Genomic DNA, 25,739 nt, shown 5'->3' on the forward strand with positions numbered 1-25,739 from the left:
CTATTCACACTTTATCTCGGGATCTTTCAAACGACAACTAACAGTCTATTAATATAACTATGACCAGCAGACTAATTCGGATGGACTTCTTTAGCTCTTGAAAATACTTTATACAAGAGCACTAGTAATTAATTCACTTTTATTATTTTTTTTTATTTTAATCACAAACACTATACAATCTGTATTGTAGGTGTTAAAACATGAATTTCCTTTAAAAAAGTTTAAGAAGTATTAAAACAGCTTTAACAGTGGTAAAGTAGGCTTTATTCCAATTATTTGTGTTCAATTATTCAACACCAATTTTTACAATACCTAAATCTACTAAGACCTACTTCTTTTGGACCTGTGCCATCTGCTTTCCCAGGTAACATCCCAAATTATGAAATTTATAATTTTCCTCTTTAAAAATAAACTGTTGGAGTTATTTATGAAGATGGCAGTGCTTAGCCCAACCCACACATTTTATAAATATGTTACAACTACGCACAGCACACAGCTTCACAGTTCATGCGATAGGCAGTGTCTAAAAAAACAGTTACTAACTTCCAAAAACATTTAAATATCTACCGTATTTAAACACAGTGTTTTCTAGTTTCTCATAAGAAAAGTAAGCTGTAAACATTTTTACCTTTAGTTCATGCCTTGTTTGCTAGGTAATGTGGGCTTTTTTGTTGGTTTGTTGGGGTTTTTTTTAGATCTACAACCATTGCTGAATAAACCTGTGTTCCCAAAAATATTACATTCCATGAATAAAAGCACAAGTCTATTATATAACCATGTGATACAGATACAGAAAATTAACTACTGTATTCAAAAAACATAAAAGTAAAGTTACTAAAACAGTCCATAGCTGTTAGAGCTGATGCTTTCAGAATACAGACCAACATTGTTACACTAAAAATGTTCAAAAATAAGGCCTCTGAAATAAATATTTCCATTCTTTAAAAAAAGATATAATAAAAATGTACATCACATGGTCAATGTAGGTATAAAAATCACTAAGTTAAACCATTCTGGATGATGTATCTGAAGTAAAATGGCCTAAGTTTTGCTTCTGCCGACGTCCTCTATTGTTTTTGGGGCATTTTCTGTTAAAAAAAAAAGAAAGAAAAAGGAAGGCTGCTTTTATATATGCCAAGTAAAACTAAACATAGCAATAACACATCAAGGTAATTTTCTGTATCCAACAACAGCAAAAGAGGTCTTTGAGCTATGCTGACTGGGGGAATACTCCTGCTCTTCAGTCCTGGGCTGTCTCCCGGGAACGTCCATGGGATCCCAGACCACTCAGAAGGGAGTTCTGCTTGAACCTGAAGGAGCTACATCCTTCAGCCTCGATCCAGCGAAACACATGCTATGATGAATAATTGCATTGGCTTTACTTTATACTTATTTCATACTTAAAATCCAGTGGAAAGAAAGACAGAATCAATCAGCCTTTTGAAGCACTGGACCTCCAAGTGCCCTGCTGCTCACAAGAGCTCCCAAGGCAAAGCCCAGCTAGAATCTCTCTGTGGAGTGACCTAGGTAATCCCTTTCCTGGAGATCGGCACGCAACTAAGGAAAGATTGACAGGAAACAGTAATTCTGAACAGGATGGGACTTCGCCTGTCAGGCAATGCATGATGGAGCAGTCTTGCTGAGACCCAGCAGGACAGCCTGGTCCTGAGGGATTGCGAGCTAGGGTTCAGTCATAGGGAGGGTGAAAGACATGGGAGGCTGGAACAAAGCCTTCCGTGCCAGTAATCTTGCCAGCAGGGTGTTTGTTAAAAGAGCGATGACATCAACTGCTTCAACCAAATAAAAATGTTACAAATAACATTTACACAGGCAGAAAGTGTCAGATATGCGTAGTTATACCCACTGCATTGAACCTTACAAGCTGGACAGGGAAGGAGGGCAATACTGTTTGTCCATAGGGCTGTCACTCCTGGGAACCCACACGCTAAATACAGTAGCAGAAAGGTTTATGGTGTGATGTAAGTGGAGCTGAAAAAGTGATAAAAGTGAAGGATAAGTCAAGGAGGAAAAGGCAAAGCGTGGCATGATGCTCAGAGGTAGGACTTAGATGCTTCATGCACCTATACTAAGTCATCCTTAATCTAGCTTAGAACCCTCAGTCCTCATTGGTTTCAAGTCCCTTATACTGCACTGGCAGATAAGGGGAGAGTAACTGATGTCATCCTACCTGGGTTTGTACAAACAAAACATTGTCCCCCGACATCCTTGTCTCCAAATTGGAGATACATGGATGGACCACTCAGTAGATAAGGAATTGCCTGGATGGTTGCACTCAAACAGTTGTGGTCAATGGCTCAATGACTGAGCAGAGACCAGTGACATATGTCACTCCGCAGGGGTTGGTTTTGGGACTGGTGCTGTTTATCAACTTTGTTGGGGATGTAGACAGTGGGATTGAATGCACCCTCAGCAAATTTCCCAAGCTGCGTTGTGCAGTCAGTGTGCTGGAGGGAAGGGACGCCATCCAGAGGGATCTTAGCAGGCTTGAGAGATGGGCCCATGCAAACCTCATGAAGTTCAATAAGGCCAAATGCAAGGTCCTGTGCATGGGCTGGAGCAATATCAAGCATAAATATAGGCTGAGTGGAGGATGAATTAAGAGTAGCCCTGAAGAGAAGGACTTGGGGCTGGTGGTTGATGAGAAGCTCAACATGAGCTGGTGATGTGTACTTGCAGACCAGGAAGACAACCATATCTTGGGCCGCATCAAAAGAAGCATGGCCAGCAGGTCGAGGAAGGTGACTCTCTCTCTCTACTCGACTCTCATGAGACCCCACCTGGAGTACTGAATCCAGCTCTGGGGCCTCCAGCATAAGAAGGATATGGACCTGTAGCAGTGAGCGCAGAGGGGGGCTACAAAGACCCATGAAGAAGAGGAGGACCATTAGAGGACCTGAACACCTCTCCTAAGAAAACAAGCTGAGAGAGTTGGGCTTGTTCAGCCTGGAGAAGAGATGACTCCAGGAAGACCTTATAGCAGCTTTCCAGTATATAAAGGGGGCCTAGAAAAAAGCTCAAGAAGGACTTTTTATGAGGCCATACAGTGATAGGACAAGGGATAGATTTAAATTAGATAAAAGGAAGTCATCTTCTACTGTGAAGATGGTGAGGCACAGGAACAGGTAGCTCAGAGCAGTTGTGGATGCCCCATCCCTGGAAGTGTTCCAGGCCAGGCTGGATGAGGTTTTGAGCAACGTGGCCAAGTTGAAGGTGTTCTCTCCCATGGTAGGGGGCTTGGAACCAGATGATCCTTAAGGTCTCTTCCAACTCAAATCATCCTATGATTCTATTATTCTATGAAACTGAATCTTTTGTGATCAAAAAGATGCATGGCTCTCATCTCAGTTTTCATACAGGGTGAGATGAGACAACCCAGAAACTGTGCTTATGCATCTTCACATTTCATAAAATAGGTTCCCATGCACATAAATTTTCAGAAAATATCTATGGTGTGAGGGATACCTCTCTCTCTGTGTAACAGCATTTACAGCAGCACTGCAGGGAACAGCATCTTGTCAACCTCTCTGGTTGCACTGGATGAGAGGGGGGGGCATCATAGCTTCTGTAAGATATCAGCAATGCTTGAATAACTCCAGTGAAGGTCTAACACAGTAGCTGACCTTTGGGATGTGTTTCAAGGCTGATCTGCTCTGCTGGGTATTTGATCTGGGAATTGAGAGTGGTTACTGGTGGTTTGTGAATTTAAACATATTTATGGTTGCAGGGTGGGGGTGGGGGGAGAACAGGATGTAACATAACTATTCCACTTCAGTAATTTGTTATTTTTTACGTGGGTATTTTAGTATATATGTTAAAGCATATAAAATCTGGGGGGTCAAATATTTAAACACAGAAAAATATATCTATGCAATATGTAATATTTCACTGCTTTTGCATTTACCTACCTTGTTATGCACATGACAATTGCAACTATAATGGCAATTTGTACAGCTCCAATTATTGCTGCAATAAGGACATGCGTAAGCTTTTGTCTACTTGGGACAACATAAAGAATACTAAAGTCTGTCTTTTCACAGTGCTGTCCAGTATATCCTGATTCACACCTGAAAAAGAAAAGGAATAGTTAATGGAATTTGTCATTTGACAACAGTCCAGTTATTCAGCAAATGAAATAAGGAATCCAATGCACCCCTAGCTGAGAAAGAGCTGGTGAGGAGGTGGAGGTGTGGCAATGCTTTGGATTTCTGCGGCAAGAGAAGAGACAGAGTAAGTGTGCTCTGCTTTCCTGGGTAGGGTTACTAGTGGCCTCTCTGAAAACACACCAGCGTGGTGAAGGCCCTGATCTGGGAAAATAAATGTGTGGAGTTGCTATTATATTGGGGCAATATTTAAAAAGAATAAAGCAACAAGGGGAAACAAGTAGGTAAGGCTAAATGAAACACCTAAGAGCACGCTCATGAAACACAACGTGAGTATTTTTACTCGCCTACAATGTCAGCATGGGGAGATAAGGGTCAAAGAGGAAGAGAATCCTTGAAAAATGCGGAAAAAGGAAGATCTCTTTTCAAGCTGCAACCTACAGAAGTGGAATCCTGCAAAACATGTTGAGTAAGAGAGTCCCTCCTGCCTTGTCACCAAACCAAAATTTCATGGAGGTTGGGTTAGGAAATGAAGCAGCCCACAACTCTTCAAGTCAGAGTTCATGGAAGAATACATAAAAATTGGCCAGAGGTGAGGAGAAATGGCTGGATACAGAAGAGAAGAGGTTACTCTAAATGGTTGCTTGCCTAAGCAAAGAAGCAGTTAGGTCAATACTCCTGATCAGCAACACATGTTCAGGGAACACGAGATGTGGTGAAGGTGTGAGTGGAAACATACTCTGGAGCAATTTATGTAGCAAGGCAAGAGAGGCTGGAGCCCAGCAAGGAAAGGTAAGAGAAACTGAGCTGGAGTCCACTGAATCCAACGCCACCACTTGCATTCCTAAGCAAGTTTCTTGTACAACAATCCTTTGACAGCGACTGATGTGAAATGCATCAGTAAGGGCAACTGAATCATACAACTGGCCTCTAGCTCTACCGTAGAAAGCTGGAAAACAAATAGAGGCAGGAAGAGAAAAAAATCCTTCTGTAAACTGGATCAGATAAGCCTGAACGCAGCACAGAATTGATCTCATGCATCCAAAAGCTTTGTGCTAGGGCAGGAATTTATTCTGTTTGGAGGAATGAAATAATTGCTCCACAGACCTTCCTACAACTGCTAATGCAAATCCTAATCCCCCTTTGCACGCAGGGATAACGGCTAGGGTTTGCATGTTCATAATCTTGTGACTCTACTTTCTCCAGCCATGAGCTGCTCTGTACAGAGTTTTGGTTCAGGCATGAAACAAGTTCCAGTAAGAGCAGAGTTATTAAGGAAAAGTCCTCGTGTACTGTCAGTAAGCTTGGTGATGGCTCGGAAGGAATCAAGAGAAGCACATATCAGCGTACAAGAAGGAAGACAATGGGGAACTTGTTGGTAAACATGCAAAAAGAATCAATAAGGTAGAGGACTCCTTGCTAGTGAGAGCGATGGAATTCTCAGTGTTATTTTGCTTTTTGTTTTCATTAAAGATAGTAATAGTGTGATCAATGCAAGAATTGCTTTAGAGCAGAGGAAGCAAAACAAAGGTGACAAGGCACAAGTAATCAAAGATATTTCCTCAGAAACTCTGAAGTGACAGGAAGTTATTTCTGAGAAATATTGAATGGAGAGTCAAGAAATACTGTAAGAAAGAAGTGCTTGTGATAAGAACTGTAATGGTGGTGGATTGAATTGTGATAATAACTATAATGGTGGTGGATTGAAGTACTAGGAACTATATTATGGCACCTCAAACATTTTAAAGCATTCTGCTGCACTACCACACAGCATAATACAGCATTAATATACTAGCAAGATAAGTACAGGTCGGCACGGATTTATCAAAATATGCTGATCAGTCAATTAATTGAGTTGGCATAAAGAAGTTTAGATTTCTTTGCAGGGGGTTGAACTGCGCCTCCTTGATGCAGCCTGACAGAAGGACACAGCAGAACTGCACCGCATAAGGAGGGCAGCGGGAGACAGACCAGATCCTAGCTGTGCAAAGGCTGTTAAACTAAATATTTTGCAGTTGACTGTTACAAAACTTTCCTCCCACCTGCCTGCCGGCAGTGCTGGAGGGCTGCTGTACAACGAGCAAGGAGATTCACTGCCCTCAGTGAAACTGAAAATCAGAATTTGCTCTGCTCAGGTATTCAGTTTTGTACATCACCTGATACCTCCAATACATCAGTACCAGGAAACGAGGACCAAATTAAACAGTGTGTACACTAGATTTGTAAGAGAATACAAAGCATTTGAAAATAACAACCTGCCTCTAGCTTTCATCATCATATTTTCCCTGCTAGAGAAAGAGATTTCTTTTTTTTTTTGGGTAGAAGTGCATGATTATTACAGCAGATTCTTGTCTAATAGAAATAATTTGTTTCCTTAATAACTCTGCTCTAGTAGGAAATGCACATAAAATACAAGACCAAAAAAAATCCCAAAGGAGGTCTGATACTTAGCGTTAAGAACTGACAGTCAGAAATTCTTGACTGCAACCATGTGAGATTTGTTGTGCTCAGTCCAGTGCTGAGATACTGTTCAGGCTGTTTAAATAAATAACTGAAGGCAGTAATAGTAAATGTAATTATAAAATAAAATTTAAAGGGACAGTACAATAATGAAAATCATCAAAACATTGCTTACCAGTAATTAGAAGAGTAATAATAAATATTTAAATGACCGAATAGGAATTGAATCATAAATGGATAAAGGACTATATGACTGGCGCTATCCAGAGAAAAATTCTAATAAAAAAATCAGTTAATTCAGCCAGGAATGTTTTCCTTCAAATAATTCTACTTCATATCCATCACTAATTGTGTTAAATACAACTCTAGATCAAAATAATACTGTGATTAAACAGTGCTGCTTAATGCCCATCAAGATGATGTTGGGAACGCACCCAGTTCCCACAGGAACCAAAGCCACCTTGAGCTCTCTTGGTTCTGGTTAGAAAAAAGAGAAAAACAAGTAAGTCCTACTGGAAAGGTGAAAATAAACAAGAAATGGGCTCGGACGGGAAGAGGAATAGTATAAGCTTTGAGATGTTTAAGTCTTGGCAGTGGAAAAAACTCTAAATATCCTTGATCAATAAAGATCAAGGGAGAAAATGCGGTAGTATCTAATAGATTTACAGCTGAAGTTTCCAAAGCAAAGGGAAGCAAAGAGTTATAGCATCTTCAACCACATTAATCTGAAACTACAAGCCTGAAAGATAAAAGTTCAGGACTGAAACATCCTGATAAGTAGGGCACTCCATGTTATTAAGAAGGGGCTTTTTTTCTATAAATAACTTCTAAAGTTAATTTTATTTTTTAAAGAAAACAAAGAGGCAGAATTTAGTTGGTGAAATGTAAAGAAAACATTAGCTGGAAGCTAATGAAATAAAATAGAACACTCAGATTTCCTAGGAAACACTAAGTGACATAATACAGATTGCACTGAGCTGATAGATTATACTGTAGACCAAAAATACGAGCTAAAGAATATTTTGTAATTTTATACTCCATAGATGAAGCCTATGATTCTGAAGAAGGGTAATAAAGGTTAAAAATAAGATACTGATACTCTGGGGAGAGTTTAGGATAAGAGCAACAGAATATATAGACGGCACAAGAACAGACTGAGAGGTCAATGGGGAAAGAGCAGTCGTACAGAGAAGTTATGCAAGGCAAAGACAGTTTTTATGAGCTGCCCCTTCCAGATCTAGATAGGATTTAGCAGCTTAAAATAAGCAGACAAAACTGAGGCCACAGTCCTCAGAGGGATTCAGCTTCTGAACCACCTGAGTGACTGAGCCTTTCCTCTGAGAACATCTCTCGCACAACCGGAGCAGCTGGGTGCTGCCCACAGCATAGGGACACAGGTCCTGTGCCACTGCTTAGACAACTGCAAACTGACACACATTGTAGTTATGTCTAGAGAGCATTTTGATTAAGCTTTACAGCAATTTCAAGCACATTTGGGAGGCGTGCAGGACTTACCGGCAGGAAGCCTTCTGCGTGGAATAAATGAATTCACATTTTCCATGTATACAGTAGCCATTGAAGTTTTCTGAACAAGGTATGTGGTTTCCAATGTAAATGTCTTCTCTTTGATCACTGGCGTCTTAAAAAGAAATATACATTAACAATTATAAATGGCTCTGTCATATTCATTAAAAAATCTCAACCATGAATAACATGCCCTTAAATCTTGTAGTGAATACAGGAATACAGAATAATAAAGCAAAGGCTTAAGAGTGAAGTTTCAGAGGCATCTACAGAGATTTGCCAGGATGTACTGCACTGAAAAATGATCCTCAGAGACATAGAATCACCGAATTGTTTACGTTGGAAAAGACTTTTAAGATCACTAAGTCCAATGCAAACCTAACATTGACAAGTTCACTAGTAAACCATGTCCCTAAGTATCACATCTACAAGCTGTCTAAATACCTTCAGGGATGGTGACTTAACCAGAGACTGTCTGGACATCAGTCTGCTGGAGGAAAGTTGTGAGTGACAGCTTTAGCATTGCCTGTGTCTTTTCTCTTTTTATTCCCTTCTTCTTAAACTGCCTTTATCTGGACCAAGGAGTTTTTCTAGTGTTTGCTCTTCAGAGTTTCTCCCTTATCTTGCTGTGGGGATGGCTGGGTTGATTGAGTAAGTGGCTGGTGGGTGCTTAGTTGCTGTCCAGGTCAGCCCAGCACAGCACCAACAACTTCCATGCTGCTGTCGCATTACTAGAACTATCTAAAGCTGCCTTCATTTTCAAGCATTCTTTCCTCAAAGTTGTTCTGTAAAAAAGTTCTAAATACAGAATTTGATTGTTCATAATGAACTTCTCTGAAGAGCAGGAATCTAAAGATGTGAGCACAATTGTGGAATTATGTTCATTTCCATGGCAATAGACTATAGCCTCACAAACACAATATTATAATGAACTGCAGGTGCAAAGCAAAAAGGGACCGTGAAGAAGAAATCTCTTACACAATTGCAGATATCTGAAATAACACCAGCAAGAAAGAGAATGTATTTATATAAGAAAAAAAAAAAAGGCATGCTGCTCTTTCAGGTTTTCCCTGAACATTTTCTGTAACATTTTCTAATTTGTTCCAGGTAACTATTAGAGTTTTCAGATATAAGAAAGCCTGCTGGTTCAGGTTGAGCTTCAAAGATATAGAAGACTTAATACAAGGGAAGAACATAGATAAATACTGACAATATTCCACCCCTGCCTGTTAAAACAGACTACATTGTGGTATATCTAAGGAGAAAAGTGAGGATGGCTCATCTCAAAATTCATGTCTTCTCCGAAATGTTAATTACTGTTGCATCTGATCCCAGTCAGAGGCTAGTAATTAGCTACACGCAATTATATTAGTCTGTTCAGAGAGCTGCGCCGTGTCTGGTTTTAATGTACATACTAATACAGAATGTGAGGCAAGATGTGTCCCCTGGAAGGCAGCCACGTAGCCCCAGCCACCCAAGTCAGAGGCAAAACTTGGTTTAAGCAAGGTGTTGATTCCTGCTGTAAAACAGACATTTACCCACTTACTGACAGGTACTTTTTTCAAACTGAAGAGCCTGCTAGACTTCTTCAGAGATTCAAAAATGAAAGATTTAACTGGTGTAAGAGCCTCGAAAGAGTGACTGGATATAAGAGTCCAGATTCTTCCCCAGAAGGAAGAAACATGCACAAAAGCTGAAACCCTGATGCCCCTTCTTGACACAACAAAACCAGCAAGAGAGCTGCATCACGAAGAGAGACCTTTTTGATGTAACTTAAGGTAGCCACTTGCACTGCAGGAGAAGACTGTCGTGGTTGTGGTTCCACAGACTACAGGGTATCATATATTCAGAGAACACGGTGTAATGAGTCACACATGGGAATTAAAAGAAAAAGCAAACAGAAGTGTCAACTATTCTCCCACCCTGGAAGAAAAAAGTCAGACAAGGTAGTTCAGCTTAGTCTTTCACTACTTAAAAAAATCTGACTACTGCATAAAAAAAATTCAAAATCATTTTTTGCATAAGGCACACTCCCTCTGTGAACGTCATTTGCTGAATTTGAGACTGCTCAAGCTATACACATTAATAATAATTATACACAATGTGTTTTCCACTAACTAGATTTCCAGGTCAATTTATATGCAATGAATAAAAGGCTGTAACTTCTTCTGAATAGGAACCAAAAGTGGTGTTTCATCACATCACATAATAAGATGTATATTCCATTTGGTGCCTTTTATGCCTTCATAATGTAAGTGAAAATTGACATTAAATCACTCCAACTGGTGAAGTAGATAAGAGTGAAAATAAGAGAATTTGTGAAAGAAGAAAAATACATGGAGCTTTTTGGCACTGAACAGCTTTTCAAGAAGAACACCAGGAATGTTGAAAGCCATAGTGGAGTAGCTTTAGTCTGGGAGACTATGGGAGTGCAAAACAAGTATAATGACAGAAAATACTAAAGACCAGAGGTAACAGAAAAGATAGCAGTGCTATTACTTGTGAGAGAAGAGGGGAAAAGTCTAATCCTGTGACCACTGTGTAGGGTGGTGGAGCTGCTGGGCATCTCAGAGAAAAAGAGCAGGAAAACTCACAAATCACACACATCTCCTCCTTGCAAGCCCTGCAACGCCTGTGCTGTAAGAAAGAAGCTGTTCACAGGCCTGTCTCGGTCACAGAAATCAAAGCTGTAGGCAGCTTTGAGAAAGGACCTGCATGCTCTGTATTCTCCTCTTGTGAAACTGTAACCAATGAGCATAAAGTCAGCACAGTACCTTTCACATCTGGCCGATACTGCATGCCGTCGTCTTTCTTTCCAGCTGTGTTTGCGTCATCTGTTTCTAGATGATAAATACATGGATAGCTATTAGGAAAGGCTTATTTCCAGACCACTACATGTATAGCATTGAGAATCCAGAATAATAATCGAAGAAAGATTTTAATTGCAGTGTAACTAGACACGTTCCCACATTGCTTCTCCCATACAAGCTGGATGGTAGCATATCTTGTTAGTAATTGCATCAGTAACCTCCGTGTCCAGACCAACACGTCATACCTCAGCCTGTAGTTTTTGAACTAAAAAGTCTTCTGTGTATGGGCTTAGGTTATATTGGTGACTATCTGTTTCGGTTTTAGAACTGTCCAAGCTACAGATCTAGATGGAACTAGCAAAGAGATGGTGGAAAGTTGTTATTCCCATGAGTAGGTCTCAACTGCAAGACCCCAAAACTGAAGAGTCATGCACATGATTAACTACAAGGTGGTAGACAGAGGGTTTCAATGGACCAACACCGGGAAAAGGAAATGGATGAATGTTTGTGCAACTGAGGTCAAAACTGACTCACCTTCAAAGTACATTGTACAGCCCACAGCAGCAAGAGGGAACATCTACACACTGCTGTTCCTTTTGCTCTCCTACTTCTTACCAGCCACTCAAGTAAGACCTGTTGGACTATAGCTTAGATTCCTTTAAAATGTTTTGCTGTCTTTCCAAGTAACAGCAGCAAAAGTAAAGTAATGTAAACACAGCACATATCTATGTAAATATACCTTTGTGTGGGGAACTCTAAAAGACAGGTGGGGGGGTTCACTGATAACTGAATCACTGACTTCCGATCAAAAATTGAAAAGGGAAAGCTCTACCAAACCCGCTTATGTCAGAATTTACATTTATCAGGAAAACAAAGTCAAGCCTACCTGAGCAGTGTCCAAGATGCCTGATGTCAATCTGCTCTTGCCTCAGACATGATGCTTCTCTAACAAAGCACGGATTGTTATAAGAACTTCCATCAGAAGCACATACAGGATTAAAACTGTATCCACTGCAGTCTATATTACATACACACCTGTTAAATGAAACATACAGCAGAACAAAATTGACATCCAGCAAACAAAAACTAAGACAGGTTGAGTCCAGAGTAAACACTTGCTCACACACTAATACCAGGAGAAAAGAGGATCTTGCGTGAGGATGCTGAAGAATTCATTGACGTCTGATGCTTCCAAGCTGAATGTACAAAACTACAAATAGATGCTTCAGTGTGCTTTTTAATTATGTATTGATGCTTCTTCTAGTTTTACTATGATATTAATCTCACTGATTACCACCTGAAAAATGACAACACATTGCTAGGAACATTTACTACATTAAAAACAGAGTTTGTGGTGTCTGTTCTCAAGCGTGAACAAAACCAGATGAATATACATTTTGGCAGGGTATCAGCATCCCTTATAGGGAAACAAAAAGGACCCCCATTTCTGTTAAGCAGTAAAAGGAGTTTTTCTATTTCAGATGCTGTCAACACGCTTTGCTAACTGTCATTTCAGAAAGACGTTCATTCGTACCTTTGAAAATTAACAGTGAGTTTATTACATGTATTTTAAACTAGGCAATCAAAATTATTTCATATTGCATCCAATTGATACTTGGGTTGTTTTAGACACAGCATTTTCCATATCATTTGCAACTAGGGATTGTAAAATAGATGTGAGAAAACTGAAGACGTAGCATAGCTGGTTCCAAACAACTCAAATGTAGGACAGCCAAAGACTTAGATAAAGCTACAACTTACCTGTTCCAGGTACAATTAAATAACAAGTCAGTAACAAACGTTGCAGCAGAATCTAATTTCATGCTGCAGAAACACGGAAGATGGCCAGTTACCTTTCTCCCTCATTTCTCTTTCCATGAGCACCTTTTGTTTAAAGATGCTAATTTTCACAGTAATATTTCATGCTCGTGAACTTCAGACTGTGCTAGACAAAAAACCATCTCCAGCATAAACAGGTTGTTAAGTGCAGCTACTGACAGTGAAAAACCACCCCAGTAATGAATCTCCACGCAGCTTAGGGACTTACCTCAAAGTACTCCTGAATCCGCTAAATATCAACACAAAGAACATATGATTATTTTTTTACTAGACGTGGCAATAGTCGTAAACTTTAGACCCAGGAAAAGCAGCAGTATTTTGTTTACATGTTCCTATGTGATGTAAAGCCTAATAAGCCTAATGAGGGGCCTATTAGGATTTACTATGTGCAAATAAAAGGCTCACGGCTCAGCAGCTGAGCACATTTATTGACAAAAACATGCAGAGAGCTAGTCCTTATTTGTACGACACTGTCTATGTGCTTACAGATACCTTCACTCAGCCTAGCACTCAGGAACCACCACAGTCTGAATGCATCCATCCTTGTCACATTTTGAACATATTTGTGTTCCTATCTCCAGACAAATTCCAGCTGTATTTCTATGTCCAAGCAACTCTAAATCTACCTGTAGTCATGATTCAAGCTCCGTAGCATAATTACCGTGAGGCTTTGTCATTGCTAGAGACAAACAGGTGACTTTTTGAAAGAATTTTTTCTTCCTTATGGTGACATTACAGGCCAGAGTTGAAACTCCTTGGAAACTGCTTATGTTTCCATGCTTTGCTGTGTTTAGATTTAACATCTAATGTTAAATGCTTACTTTCTTAGCATTGCCCAGTGCTTGATTTGGAGGTGGTTGTGAATTCTTGACCCTGTTTTTCTGATAACACTCTCAGTCTTGCCTCTAAAAACCTCTTCTATGTACATTTTTTTAAAATTCATTTAGAATTCACATCTAAAACCAGGGAAAAAACCTCAAAACAAATGTACAGGAGAAGAGCTTGTGACACGCCTGTAAGTGCTGGAGCAGTGTGAAACAACTGAAGCTCAGTGACCAGCTGCAATGGGCTTGCAGCTGCTTTGTGTCATTGGAGCAGGACAGAGCTGGTGACTGACAGGGGTGGGAGTTGGTGAAGCTCACCCGCTGCGAGTCTGGACACTGGGAGTTGCTGGAGGCTTGCAACCTGTTCCCTGCTGGCACAACAGACCCTGACCAGCTGGCAGATGTACGTGCTTTCTCCCCACAGGCGGGAGGGCTGCAGGCACACCAAATCTCTGGTGAGGCCCTGGCTGCTCAAAAAGATCCAGCCAGCTGGTGGGACACATACCTGCTCTCTAATCTCTAGGATCTGCCTTTGCTTCCAGGATCAATGCCATCCTCCTTCCAGGCCCCCTTCTGTCCAAAGGCACTGCCTTTTGGGACACCTGCTCCCTCCAGAGCCCAAGTCCTTGCTTTCCCAGTCTAAGCAGTCGATCTGCAGGACTAAACCACGCAACCAGCTTCCCAGCTGCTGACTCTGTCTCATGACTCTTTATGAACTGAAGGATTCAGGATAGAATGCTTTTCTTTAGCTTGGGCATTACCCTAAATTTAAAGCCAGTCCATGCTGACTGCAGTTCAGAGTTCAAAGGTTGGGGTTTGGAAGTTCGCCCCCAGGCAAGCACCCCATTATCTGCCTGATGTTGTTAGCTATGTCTCCCGTAACCATGATACCAAATGGCATATCATAGAATCATAGAATAACCTGGTTGGAAGAGACCCACCGGATCATCGAGTCCAACCATTCCTATCAAACACTAAACCATGTCCCTCAGCACCTCATCCACCCATCCCTTAAACACCTCCAGGGAAGGTGAATCAACCACCTCCCTGGGCAGCCTGTTCCAGTGCCCAATGACCCTTTCTGTGAAATATTTTTTCCTACTGTTCAGCCTAAACCTCCTCTGGCGGAGCTTGAGGCCATTCCCTCTCTCCTCTTGGCCCCTGTCACTTGGGAGAAGAGCCCAGCTCCCTCCTCTCCACAACTTCCTTTTAGGTAGTTGCAGAGAGTGATGAGGTCTCCCCAACATAAAAGCCTGGAGCTCTTCAGAGGGCTGAAAGACAAGGAGTTAAGGTGAGGACGTGGCAGGGGCACGATGCTCTGAAGGGAGCAGGGCCTCTGCAGAGTCAGGAGGGAGGCAAAGAGGGAGCCAGGAGCATGCATTAGAAACCTGCACCCATCCGAGAGTCCATGTGGGGTGCAGTGAATTTGTCCTCACTTATAGCTGGCTGGCACTATAACCAAAATACAGACAGGCCTGCTGGAAGTACCAGGTTGTGAGATGGGAGCAGTGAAATGCGGGAGTGCTGCTCTCAGTAAAGAACATGAAATGGAAGTTGTTTTTACCTGCTCAGTGTTTGTGAAGGAAGGTAAAACTGTGGGAGAGCAAGTTGCTGCTCTAACGCTGCACATCAAACGCATCAAAACTGACAGCTGAGTCCCTGCAAGAGGACAGGACCACCACAACGGACTGAAACAACAAAGCAGCTCAGGAATGTGCTGGAAGATACCCAAAATGAACCTGCTAAGATATACGGAAAATATGTTACACCTTGAAGTCGGAGAGCTACAGAGGGCAGACAACAGAAAAAGATAACAGATAATCCAGGCACCTGAGGGGAACAAATTCCTCCACCAGGCAGTTTGGCTTGAAAAGCCAGGCAGAAGTCAAAGCCCAAGACTACCCACGGGGCTGAACCATCCCACAGCCCTTACAAGTATGAGAGAAGATGCAGCAGACAGTGTTCATGAGCAAAAAGAGGGGCCCCAAAGAGCAGAAATTTTAAGGGAGCTGTGTTTCGCAGGCAGGGAAATGGGGAAATCTGTGTGAGGTATCACAGGCTGCGGGCTTTGTTTTTCTTCACAGTTGACTGAAAGGGGACACAGAACTGAAGTCCCATTTGTTCCCTGACAAGACCCACTTACGCTGAGAAGACAGCGTGAAGAGAGCAGAGGACAACATGAAGAGCTGCTCAGGAAGGGAGGGCAGGAATAAGCTGAAATCATGAAGGAGGAGTGGGGAAAAGCAGGAGAAGCACAAGGAGGGCATCCAGGAAGAGAGAGAAGAATCTAATTGTAAAATTCCCAATATCCCACCTCTTAAGCACTTATTTTCACTTCTGCTTTGGCTCCCACCAGTGCTGCGTCCACCTTCTCCAGCTTGGCCATACAACTACGGACACCTTCCAGCATGACTTGGCCTGAATGACTGATGAGCAGCAGCCATGGTGGCCACCAGCCTGGTACAGGGGCTAGCCTGAAAACCTGGCTTCAGAGGCAAAGGGAGGCAATGTTTTTAAAGGTATTTCAACATTTTGTTCTCTGGAAGCCTGTGACAAACTGGAGAATTAGGACGCTTCCCAACTTAGCCTCTTTCAGGTCTTAGCCTCTTACCTTCTTACCCACGACTACACAACTTCACCCAAAATTTTAAAACAATATAGTTCCACGTGAACATGTACCCAGCATGAAAATATTAGACTACACAATTGGAGAGTAGGGAAATAATATGCAACAGGAGATGCTTTTATAAAGCACAAAGCATCGGAAAGCCTGTATCAGCAGGGCTTAGGTTAGGATTTTAACCCATATATGAAAGGTACTTTGAACAGAACTTTTCACCTTAACTTCTATTCACTTTAAAGACATATTTAAACATTATCCCGCTTTTGTTGACACAACATTACAGCTTTGATTCTAGCTTTAAATATATTTAACTGATTTTTAGGTAATATTGTCATTCTATTCCTTACAGAATATAACAGAAATAAGATGCACTTTCATCCCTAATTAGCAGTAGAAATAAAAACAAAGCGTGCTTTAAGCATGAGCTTTCAGATGTGATCAGGTAAGTGCACAGTAAAATTACAATGTACCAAAATGTCTGGTTTGCAATTAAAAAAAAAATTAAAAAAGGAAAAAAGAATAAAATAGTATCTATCACACAACAGTATTTGTAACAATAGGAAACCACTTAGATTTAGAAACTTAATTTCTTATGTGAGATATTAGCTATCTAGAACCTCTTAAACACTGCTACTTTGAGCCCTCAGTATATTTTCACAAACGCTAAAGGCTGGTCTGAGTTTGGATGGCTGATGCACCCCACAGAGTCTATAGCATACGATGATGTCACTCATAAATGATTGCAGAACAATAGCTTGTATTTAACTTTCAAGTCTGGAGAAACTGAGGTTCAAAGTTAGGTCTGAGCTGCTTCCGTGCTGCAAGCAGACCGGGAAGTGGGTACGGGACAACCACAGCTGAGGAGAGCAGCCAGCTTACAGAGCAGTCAGTGACACTCCTGGTGTCACACGTGGATAGACAGCACAGAAGCTTGAGCCCTGTTCCTCAGGCAAATGCTGCTCTAACTGGTACGTTTATTCCTCTGGAGTGACACCACAAGGGAATTAGAAAAGATCTTGTAAAAGAATATCCAAAGTAATGCAAATTTTCGGAGAGAAAATAACTATTTTGAAAACTTGCAAAACAAAAACATCAGAGTGCTTTTAAAACATCCTAGTATCTTTCTCCTAGCTTTCAATTATTTATTTCTGCTTTTTGGAGTAACTTCCAGGAGCAACCATGTGAAGTTCTGCAGCGATGCAAGCATAAAGTACCGTGTGAAGCTGATCTTGAGCTGAGAAGTCAGCATAAGGACAGCAAAGCCTGCATAAAAAAATAACATTAAAAACCCCTACAATTAAAGGCCTCTCTGTTCCCCCAGTTGCTTTTTCAAAGTGCTAGCCTTCACTCAGGCTTGCCAAGGCTATACCACATTGGGTAACTCAATGACCATAGCCCAGTACAAGACAAGACTACAGCAAAATCGTAGCCCTACTACTAATACTTCATGTTTTGCCACCGTTGCTTGGAGCTGAACGAAGGCTCCACAGCTTGAACACCGCTGCGGCTCTGCTGCTGACCTTTGCATGTGTTTGACAACACAATCCTGCCTGGTGTCCCTGGAAAATCTACTACCAAGTGGCTCCTTCAGCCTGATGTATGGCTGATCAGCACAACCTTCAGAAGAAAAAAATTAGTCATTTTAGAAAAAAGTCTCTTAACACAATCACGTACTAAGGACAACTTGAAAGTGCTCGGTGCTTTATATCAGAAGGAAGTGAATGAGTGCTTCAAGTTTTTGCTCTAACAGCTTGTTGTAAAAGTCACACTGGGATAAAAGGAGTCAGAGCACTACAAGAGTTTTTTCATTATAATCTTCCTATTGGTTTTAACTAAAAGGATAGAGACAGGTAGCTAATTCTCCAAGTAGATGTCTTTCTGGAGAGGGTTGCTGCTCAGTGTTGTAAACAGATCTTTTCTCTCTCTTAACCATGGAACATCAGTAGGACATGTTTAGGTGCTTTCTTGATGTACTGGGGTATAGAGAAAAAAACCTTAATTTTATCACCTGTCATCAGAGAGCTGATATCCTAAGAAAAAAAGCACTAGACTGCTAGCGACAACGTGCCTTGAGAAGTTCCATGTTCATTAACTCCATTAGTTAAACAGAAAACCATTTGAATTTCAGGAAAGTATGAAGTGTTATAATTAAACCAAACAAAAATTTTATGTGTTTTTAATAAATAAGAAATGAGAACATACAGCTCATTTATTAGGGGCTACTAAGTGCAACAAAGAAAACGTATTTAGTAAAATGATGTGGCACATTTGAAACGAGCTCAGGCTGTAAGTAACTGCTATCAGTAAATTAATTAGATCCCCAGAGATGAGAACACATTTCAAGGCTCCTTCTTGTTTTCAGGCTTCAAGGTGTTCATGGTTTGTTGGAAGTTCTGTATGGTTAAGAACCACAGTAGATTCAAAAAAAGAAGAAAAACAAGAAAAAGAAAAGGATTACAGATTTGTGGAGTGGGCTTAACCATGGAGCAAGGCAAGCATTTCCAACCAACAGATCATGCTGCTTCCTTTGTGTCCATCTGGGATTTGCTCCTGACTGTATTTTTCTGGCCTGGCATTACAGAGAGTGCTGCTTGCTACCCCTTCCCAGCAGCTGAAAGCAACAGTAAGCTTCCTCAGCTACTCAGCCTTTTATTGGCACATCTGTTTACAAATGTAAAATGGAAACACTAGAATAAAACAAAGTGTGTGAAATGTACACAGATGGGTAAGTGCATGCTTGATGGGATAAATTTAGGTGAACTGAAATCACAAGGGTGTTGCAATTGCAGTTAAGGACTACCTTTCATTTGACGTTTCTCCCCTTGTGTGCAATTCTTTCAGATAAAAACTGAAGTAAGGTTTAAACACCATAAGCTTCAGCTACTTTCCAGGCATATCTTCATTCCCTTTTTTTAAATTTCATGGCATGGCTTTCTCTGACCACTCTGGAGATTTAGTTCCTAACTGCAATAAGCTTCTAGCAGCATACGCGCTGAACTGATGCTTGTTCTCACAAGAGACCTAACACTCCCTCACCCCTTAAATCACAAAAATCTTCAAAGATTTGGCACACACTGTCACAAAGATTGTTAAAAATATATATTTAAAAATCAGACCTGGATTATTATCCACCTAGGACCTATTCTTAAGAGTCATTATAGTGAAAAGACCATTATACTACTCCTTTCATATTAGGATTTCTTGTAACTCAGTTTTACATATTCCAGTAATCCCATGACACAATCATTTCCTCTGTTGTTCACGTTTGTGTGTTTTGTTTCACACACAGATACTTAGGATCTTTTCCTGCTGGACCAGAAAGCTGTGGATTGCATTTACACGGGATTAAGATACCCTTCCTTATGAAAACCTAAATACGATATCATACCCTAAAAAGGTTAAAAAAAAAAAAAAAAGATTTGCTACAGTAAATGAGTGAAAAAAACTATGCTGTACTTCAAACAGAGCAAATCTTTCCCTGGAAGACAAGTTAGGTAGACAAGGAAGACTGGGGCCTTAAGATGTCCATATTGGTATTTTTAAGTGTTAATACCTACACTTTGGAATTTCTGCTTTGGCCATTGTGAAGACAGACACTATGTAAATTACAGGCCAGTTGAATCTAAATGTTGCTGAGACATATTTTCTTTCCAAAGTAAATGTTGTAAAATGTTAATCTCAAAAGGTCTACTTTGGGATCAGATGTCAATCTTCCTTGAAAAATCTACATTATGAGTCAAAACAGATCTTTGACAGCATAGTACACCTATTAAAAAAGACTGAATGTGCTCAGAATCTCATTTCCACATTTCATCTGTCAAAAACCAAAATATAGTAAAACTGAGAACATGACACATTTGAGCTTTTGCAGTGAGGTTATTTTTCAGTTAATTACTTCCTTATCAAAGAGAAAAAAACCCAACAAAACAAAGAAGACATTTTAAACCAAAATTAATGAACTTTACTCCATGCATCTAGGGACCAAAGGAAAGGAAGGTTGTTACTGAGCGTAAGATAGAGAACAAGATGATCACTCAAGTGGCACCTTATAGCAGCCTTCCAGTACCCGAAGGGGGCTACAAGAATACTGGGGTGGGACTTTTTACAAGTGCATGGAGTGATAGGATGGTAGGGAATGGCTTTAAACTGGATAGGGGAAGATTTAGACTATACATTAGGAAGAGATTCTTCACACTGAGGGTGGGGAGGCCCTGGCACAGGTTGCCCAGGGAAGCTGTGGCTGCCCCATCCCTGGAGGTGTTCGAGGCCGGGTTGGATGGGACCTTGAGCAGCCTGGGCTGCTGGAAGATGCCCCTGCTCATGGCAGTGGGTTTGGAGCTAGAAGATCTTTAAGGCCCCTTCCAATCCAAACCATCCTATACTCTACGACTCATTCCATGATTTCTGTGACGTTTCCTCAACCCAATTCCTTTTTGCATGTTTATAAAGGAATAACATACTGATTTCCATACGTTGAATGCTAATTTTCTAAGTATGGCATGCTGTTTACAACAGCCACCTTCTCAGACTTTATTTCTTTGTCTCAATCAGTCCACTTAAAATCAACATCGAAACATTTGGAAGAGGCAGTGGAAATTATAAAATTGCTTATATTTTTGCATTCAACTTACTATGCATTGTAACCACTTCTGGTTTAGATAGATAATGTTTCTGAGAAATCAAATGAAGATACAAATCTAAAACTCAGTGCAAAGCCTTAAGTCTTCAGACTATTTGTGATCTTCTGTAATAAAAGCATATGTAGCAACTTTGATCTGAGACAGCCACAATGCTTTAATGTCAATCATGAAAACTAAAAATTTGTAACTTTTTCAATGGGGAAAACACAACTGAAGAACAATAAAAATTTAAAATCACTAACTTTTAACACGGAGTGCATCACAGCTGTGTCCAACCGAACTTGCTTAAATTTGCTTTTAAAAAGCACCAAGATTTGGTAACTACACAGAAAAATTTAGGCTTGAAGGGATGTATAGAGGTCATCTAGTCCAACCCACTGCTCAAACCTGGCCCAGCGCTCTGTTTTGATAAGTACAGACCATCCTCATGGATGGAAACTCCATAGCCTCACCAGATATATCGTCCTAGTGTCTGACCACCCTCATGGTGAAAACATTTTCCATTCTCTCAGATTAGAATTTACCATGCTCCAACTTGTGCCCATTGCCACTCACGCCAATTTGCACCTCCAAGAAGAAATTACTTGTTTCAACATCAGTAAATCCAACCCTAAACATCAGGAAATGATAAGAGGTTGCCCCTATGGTCTTGCTCCTGCTTCTTCGTTACATGAATCATCCTATGATTTTCATTGAAACTGTCAGGTGCCAAAATTTTTTGCATAGGACTCCAACATCTTTCCAGGCTCAAAAGATGAACCACCATCTGTATGGAACAAAACTCTCTATAGCAGAATCCTTCTGTTACCAGGGGAAAATCTGCCTGTTCTGTACTCCAGGCTGTCCTGGCTGACCAGTTCATGGGTCCTGAGCTGGCTCATTAATGCCAGCTCATTTACCTCAAACCACTCAACACTGTGGACGTCTCCCCTCCCACCAATTCACTGCCTGTTCATAGGCTAATCATTTTATCTGTAACATAGTTTCCCAGTTTCTCTGTTCAAAAACAGGAGAACAGATACTGTCTTCCTTCTCAAGGGCACTCAGAGCAGAAGGAGCTGATGTTTGTAAGGTGTCACAATGCACAGCTTGGAAAAGAGGATGAAAAAATGTAGCATTGCATATTTACTCTAAGTGTCATACAGCACCTTGTGAATATGGCTTGAGATTATCTACCGAACGTCAGTACACAGTTCAGCTAACTCATTGAGTTACTATCATGAAGCAAAATCCACATAAATATCTTCTGTAATCATGTGGATGACTTCTATTAAGTACTTGTTTTGACATCACGAAGTTCAAGCAAGGGCTCCCCAGGCCTAAGAAGTCTACTTGAATGGAATTAAATGGACTTCTAGTTTGTGGTTCAGTAGACATTAACCCACTATCCAAAAAATTACAATGGCCTGGCCATACTCACGCCTTAAAAAGGGAAATCAAGACAGAATATCTATGAAAATAGGGTGCTTCTGTGATTTGCCAGAATTGATATTGGTTGTAGAATTGTGCAAAATTAAATCAAACAATAATATGAGCCTAGCAGTGTTTCTACCACCAGTTTGATGCAAGGTACTTCTGCTGCCAGTATTTTATACATCATGATAGAATTTCATGAGGTTAAAAAAAACACGTTGAAACAACAGCAAAAGGAGTAAGAATAAGACGTTAAAAGCATTCTCTTAAGGGGTGCTCTACAAGAGTTTCAGAAACAGATTTCAATACCATCTTATTTCTGGCAGGTAAATAATTGTTTTGATTTTAGGGAAAAACAAGCCAACTCCTAACTTATACTTAAGCAAGTCTGCGACTTCCTACGTGACTTGTCCAAATCAACCTTATGAAGGCAATCTATGTTAACAGAGACCTATTTAATCTAAGTCTAACCAGGCAGGGAATATTATTAAAGATTACTATAAAAGGTACTTGGCAAAAAAAAAAGTGAAATTAAATTATTAAGTTTGGAAAACTGACAAAATTGAAAAAATGATCTGATAGATTGTGACTAATCCTCATGGGAATATTTTTTAACTTGTGAGAGTCTTCTACATAAAAATTTTTGTTTCCACATATTTTTTTAATGAGGACTAATTAATGAAATCTTTGAGGCAAAAGAGCATTCTCCTCTTGTTATCGAGAAGAGGGAGTATGGCTTCATTTTATGTGAGTAGTATGTATGGAATAAATCTTCCACTCTCCAGAGCTTTATCCTAACTCTCTAATAGATACTACATACCCACAGGAATGCCAACTCTACACATGCAGAATGAATAGATAAGCTTTTACTGAAGCCAAATGCTTCAGGATTTATTTTCCAAAGCCAAGAACATATCTCAGTGCATATAACAAATCTATACCTATCTTGCCAATCATAAATGAAAGAGACCAAGGCAATACTGCAGAAAATTATTAGTATTATAAAAAGCAGGTACAGCTCATTTGTCTCTCCACAAAAAGAGAAAGCCTGCTTTGGTACTACGACATTTTATGAAATGTGAAGTATCATTCTAGTATTCGTGAATACTATTACCATGTTGGTTTCCCTTGTATGCTATGATTTGATCTTGAATACACATCTTGAATATTACTGCTAAGCTGCTGCCTCACATGCCTTCATGCCGATATCACATAATAAAACCTCATGCAATTAATTCATATTTCAATGTGAAATGGATCCCAGCTGGAAGACAGGAGAAGGGAGAGCGATGCTACTCCCGTTTAGCAGTGTTTAGGCACTGTTATTCTGAGATATTGTTCCCTCCATGTACACAAAAATGTACCATTTGCATGTTTCTCAAACATCTTTATGAGCTGTCTCTACAGCTGCAACCCTGTCACCTGCCATTAGCCCAGACCCTTGTTAAGCTCCTTCCCTACTACAAGCCACTGCCAGGAGAACAGCTGTGATTAAAAAAAAAAACCTCATCAATTACATGGGACTCTTTTACATCCCAATAAACCTTAATGCCTCACAGGGCTGTCTAAAGGAGCCCTCTCCCCCATGATGTCTCTGCCCCTTCTGACGGCCACCTACAGACAGCTTAGACAGTTGGGGTATAGTCTAACCATTGAGCATCTCGAGTAGGGAAATTAGGTGTATTGGCTTGTGAATTTTGGATTGTCTTTAAATTACTCTTATCTTTTGATCAGTCAGCAACTGGTACATTTCATCAGTTTTCCTCTTGGTGCCTGCAGGAGGTCAAGTGGCATAGTGAGTTTGGAAGAAGGACTGATTCAGGTCCCCAGTTCGACATCATGTTTAGATTCAGGCTTTACACTGATGGAAACAACTGCCTATAATACTTTATGAGCAAGCAGAACATAAAGAAAAAAAAATCTCTGAGATGAATTATCAGTATTTCTTTTTCATTCCTGTTTGGTTCAGGTTTTTTTGTTGCCAAGGTAAAATAAACCAAGGTCCTTTGTTTGAAAAAATATTTGATAAAGCATCTCCAATATAGTTGTTTGTTGTTTTCTCCCTTTATCTTGCAATTGTAGATGGTTTAGTATTTATAGACACTTATCAAACACATTATTATTGGACAGTAATAAAGCTTCAACAAGCAGGAACAACCACAGTCAAGCAGATGATCCCATACTACCTTTTTTTAATATTCTAAACAATTCTGTGATTTTGTTAAGGAAAATTTATTACCTACCCAACATTTTCTGCATCTTCATCACACTCAGCCCTATATTTGCAAACTCCACATTTTGAGTGTTTTCTCTGAACTTCTGTCCCAGATCCTTCATACTCTGAAAAAAATAAGGTGTTTTTAACAGAAAGCATGACTTTCATATCAAGCTCTGATTTTGCTTATCTAAATCCATTTGCCTTCAGGTATATCGTCAACATGAAGTTATCATATACTGAAGCTATTAACCTTAATAGTGCTCCCTTTTTCAAAATCAGGCAATTGCAGGTTGGTAGAACTGTACCAGTGACAAGAAAGCATGCCTGAAAACACTAACGCTAAATTGATTGACTCTTCCTTTATTCTTATTTCAGTGATTTGTATTTATTCTTGCCTTATCAGACACAAACCCAGCTTTGACATGCGTCCCGGTCACATTTAAGCTTAATTAGCCCTGATAGTGTGTAACCCCTGTGCTTTTTAATGTCTTTGAATATTAGACAGTGGGGATGTGAATGCTATTTTCTTTGACAGTCTTTAATTACAGATATTCTTATGCAAGGTTACTGCTTACAGTTTTTCCTCTTCCTCTTTCCAATGACAGGATTAGACTGAACTTGCATATCACATATGCTGTGATATATTTTCCACATTACTCAGATTAGTTGTATAAAACTAGAAGAAAAAAGTAATCTTAACAAGAAACTGGTAGAAATACCATGTCCCCTTAAACATAAAATTAATATCTCAAATATTCTGAATCTAAGACCATCTGCACCAATATTACTGTTTGACATAGACATCAAAACTCTTCACCAAGTAAAACAGAAATAAATTAAACTCTTACTGTTTCACTACCATTAGTTACTCCTATTTTTTATTTGAACAAAGTGGTAAAGCGGAGCTAGATGTTTGAAAAGAAGTAAAAGAACTACAGAAATCTGCACAGGGAGTTGAAAACCATTTAACATATTGCAGCATCGTAGTAGTGTACGGCTGACTACACAAGGCTGTTAGATGTACAGAGATCAAAGTGATTCTCTTCCTCATAGCAGCTTTATGTGCTGTAGCAACAGTAAATCAAAACCCACTAATTAAACAGCTGCCGTTATACTCTTTAAATGTAAACAGGAAAAAAATCCACAAGAATCCTTCCTAATTTTCCTGGACCTTGGCTGAAGGGAATCTCTCCCTACAACCTGCGGGGGCTGCGCTTCCACGAAGAACAGTGCAGGTAAGGCTCTCAAATTAACTTCTGTTTAAATC

The 25,739-nt window shown here is 40.1% G+C and overlaps 1 protein-coding gene across 1 annotated transcript in view; it reads right to left on the reverse strand.

Moving 5' to 3' along the window:
• Positions 1–122: 122 nt before the first annotated feature.
• Positions 123–25,739, reverse strand: part of TMEFF1 (transmembrane protein with EGF like and two follistatin like domains 1) — a 123,651-nt gene continuing 98,034 nt past the window's right edge. Inside the window, exons 5-10 of the mRNA XM_069852988.1 lie at positions 24,498–24,594; positions 11,802–11,950; positions 10,880–10,945; positions 8,097–8,220; positions 3,927–4,085; positions 123–1,088 (exon numbers count right to left, since the gene is read on the reverse strand). Of these exons, the coding sequence (XP_069709089.1) occupies positions 1,004–1,088; positions 3,927–4,085; positions 8,097–8,220; positions 10,880–10,945; positions 11,802–11,950; positions 24,498–24,594 (680 nt within the window). The 3' untranslated portion in view covers positions 123–1,003. The remainder of the gene's footprint in view (positions 1,089–3,926; positions 4,086–8,096; positions 8,221–10,879; positions 10,946–11,801; positions 11,951–24,497; positions 24,595–25,739) is intronic.

Source organism: Phaenicophaeus curvirostris, chromosome 3, assembly GCF_032191515.1.
Source record: "Phaenicophaeus curvirostris isolate KB17595 chromosome 3, BPBGC_Pcur_1.0, whole genome shotgun sequence".
NCBI classification, from domain to species: Eukaryota; Metazoa; Chordata; class Aves; order Cuculiformes; family Cuculidae; genus Phaenicophaeus; species Phaenicophaeus curvirostris.